General features: G+C 45.4%; 1 protein-coding gene across 1 annotated transcript in view; it reads left to right on the top strand.

Moving 5' to 3' along the window:
* gpr119 (G protein-coupled receptor 119) overlaps positions 1 to 822 on the top strand; it is a gene marked incomplete at both ends in the record, with an annotated part of 2,356 nt that extends 1,534 nt beyond the window's left edge. The window contains one exon of the mRNA XM_080508480.1: positions 230 to 822. Coding sequence (XP_080364606.1) covers positions 230 to 822 — 593 coding nt within the window. The remainder of the gene's footprint in view (positions 1 to 229) is intronic.
* Between the last annotated feature and the right edge of the window lie 796 nt (positions 823 to 1,618).

The following is a 1,618-nucleotide window of genomic DNA, read 5'->3' as shown; positions in this document are numbered from 1 at the left end:
GTGTTTGAAATAAAACTTAAAACCAAAACTAATTCTACTTTATTGATCCCTATTTTCCGTATTTACTCTTCCTATTACTGGGATGCAGCCACACGAAGGCGGGGGGGGAGGGGGGGGGTGTCAAAGGTCATGCTCAGGTACCTACGGTGATCCAAGTTTTCTTAAGATAAAGGATTAGTGCTTTAAGAGGGAGTCTCCTGTGGTTCTGACGTTCCTCTCGTCCCCTCAGTGTTGGTCAAGCAGCTGCAGTCCAAACGGCATTACGACGGCTACTGCGCCTTCTTCTCCGTCATCGACGAGGTGGGAATCATCGCTCTGTGCAGCTCCTGCTACTTCCCCGTGCTCTGCCTCTTCGTCTACATCTACCTGGACATCCTGAAGATCGCCTGCGGCCACCAGAAGCAGATCTTCAGAGTCCGACAGGCGAGCTTCAGGGTGTCCGAGCGGCCCGGCTCGCAGCACTGCCACCATCAGGCCAGGAGCTTCTACTGGAGCCACGTGAAGGCGCTGAGGACGGTGGGCGTGCTGGTGGGCTGCTTCATCCTCCTGTGGTGCCCCTTCTTCGTGGTGTGCGTTGTGCACATCCTGTGCGAAGGCTGCGGACTGAAGGAGGACCTGGAGAGCTCCCTCTTCCTGCTGGGCTTGTCCAACTCGCTCATCAACCCTCTGGTCTACGCCTTCTGGCAGCGCGAGGTGCGCCTGCAGCTGGCGGCCATGTTTCCCTGCAGTTCGGGCTGGGGGGTGTCGACGGGTGGGGTGACAGGGAGATTCAACCCCCCCGAAACTGTCAACCACAACATGTATGCAACGAGCAACTTCTGAAGGAGACTTTTTACCACCACCACCACCACCATCATCATCATCATCATCATCATCGTCATCATCGTCATCATCGTCATTATTATTAGCATCATCACTGTTAACCCACATGGAAAGAACCTATATGAGGATATATTCACATATATGAAACCTATATGCAGCATATATGCACATATATGACAATATATATGCTGCATATATGCACATAAATGCTGCATATATGCACATATATGCTGCATATATGCACATATATGACCATATATATGCTGCATATATATATATATATATATATATATATATATATATATATATATAGGCAACGGACTGGTGCACGGGAGACCCTGGTTCGATTCCCGCTAGTGGTCACTGAGCAAATAACAGCATCCAGTGTGGGCCCACATGGAAAGAACCTATATAAAGGTTAGGATATATGTGGCATATATAAAATTGGCCATTTTCCTATATTATGTGTGCATACATGGGAACATATAGGTGTGCATATATGGGCACATATAGGTTTGCATATATTGGAACATATAGGTGTGCGTATATGCGCGTATAGGTTTGGAACATATGTGACATATATAAAATTGGCCGTTTTCCTATATGTTATATACATATATGTACATATATGCGCACATGTATGCACACATATATGTACATATATGTACAAAACATATAGGAAAACGGCCAATTTTATATATGTCACATATATGCCAAACCTATATCAAAACCTATATTAAAACATATATGTTTATATAGGTTCTTTCCATGTGGGAAGGCTTATTTCATCAATTGG

The sequence above is a fragment of the Blennius ocellaris genome (assembly GCF_963422515.1).
Source record: "Blennius ocellaris genome assembly, chromosome: 14".
Lineage (NCBI taxonomy): Eukaryota > Metazoa > Chordata > Actinopteri > Blenniiformes > Blenniidae > Blennius > Blennius ocellaris.
Note: the sequence above shows the minus strand (reverse complement) of the source record. Positions and strands in the feature narration are given on the sequence as shown.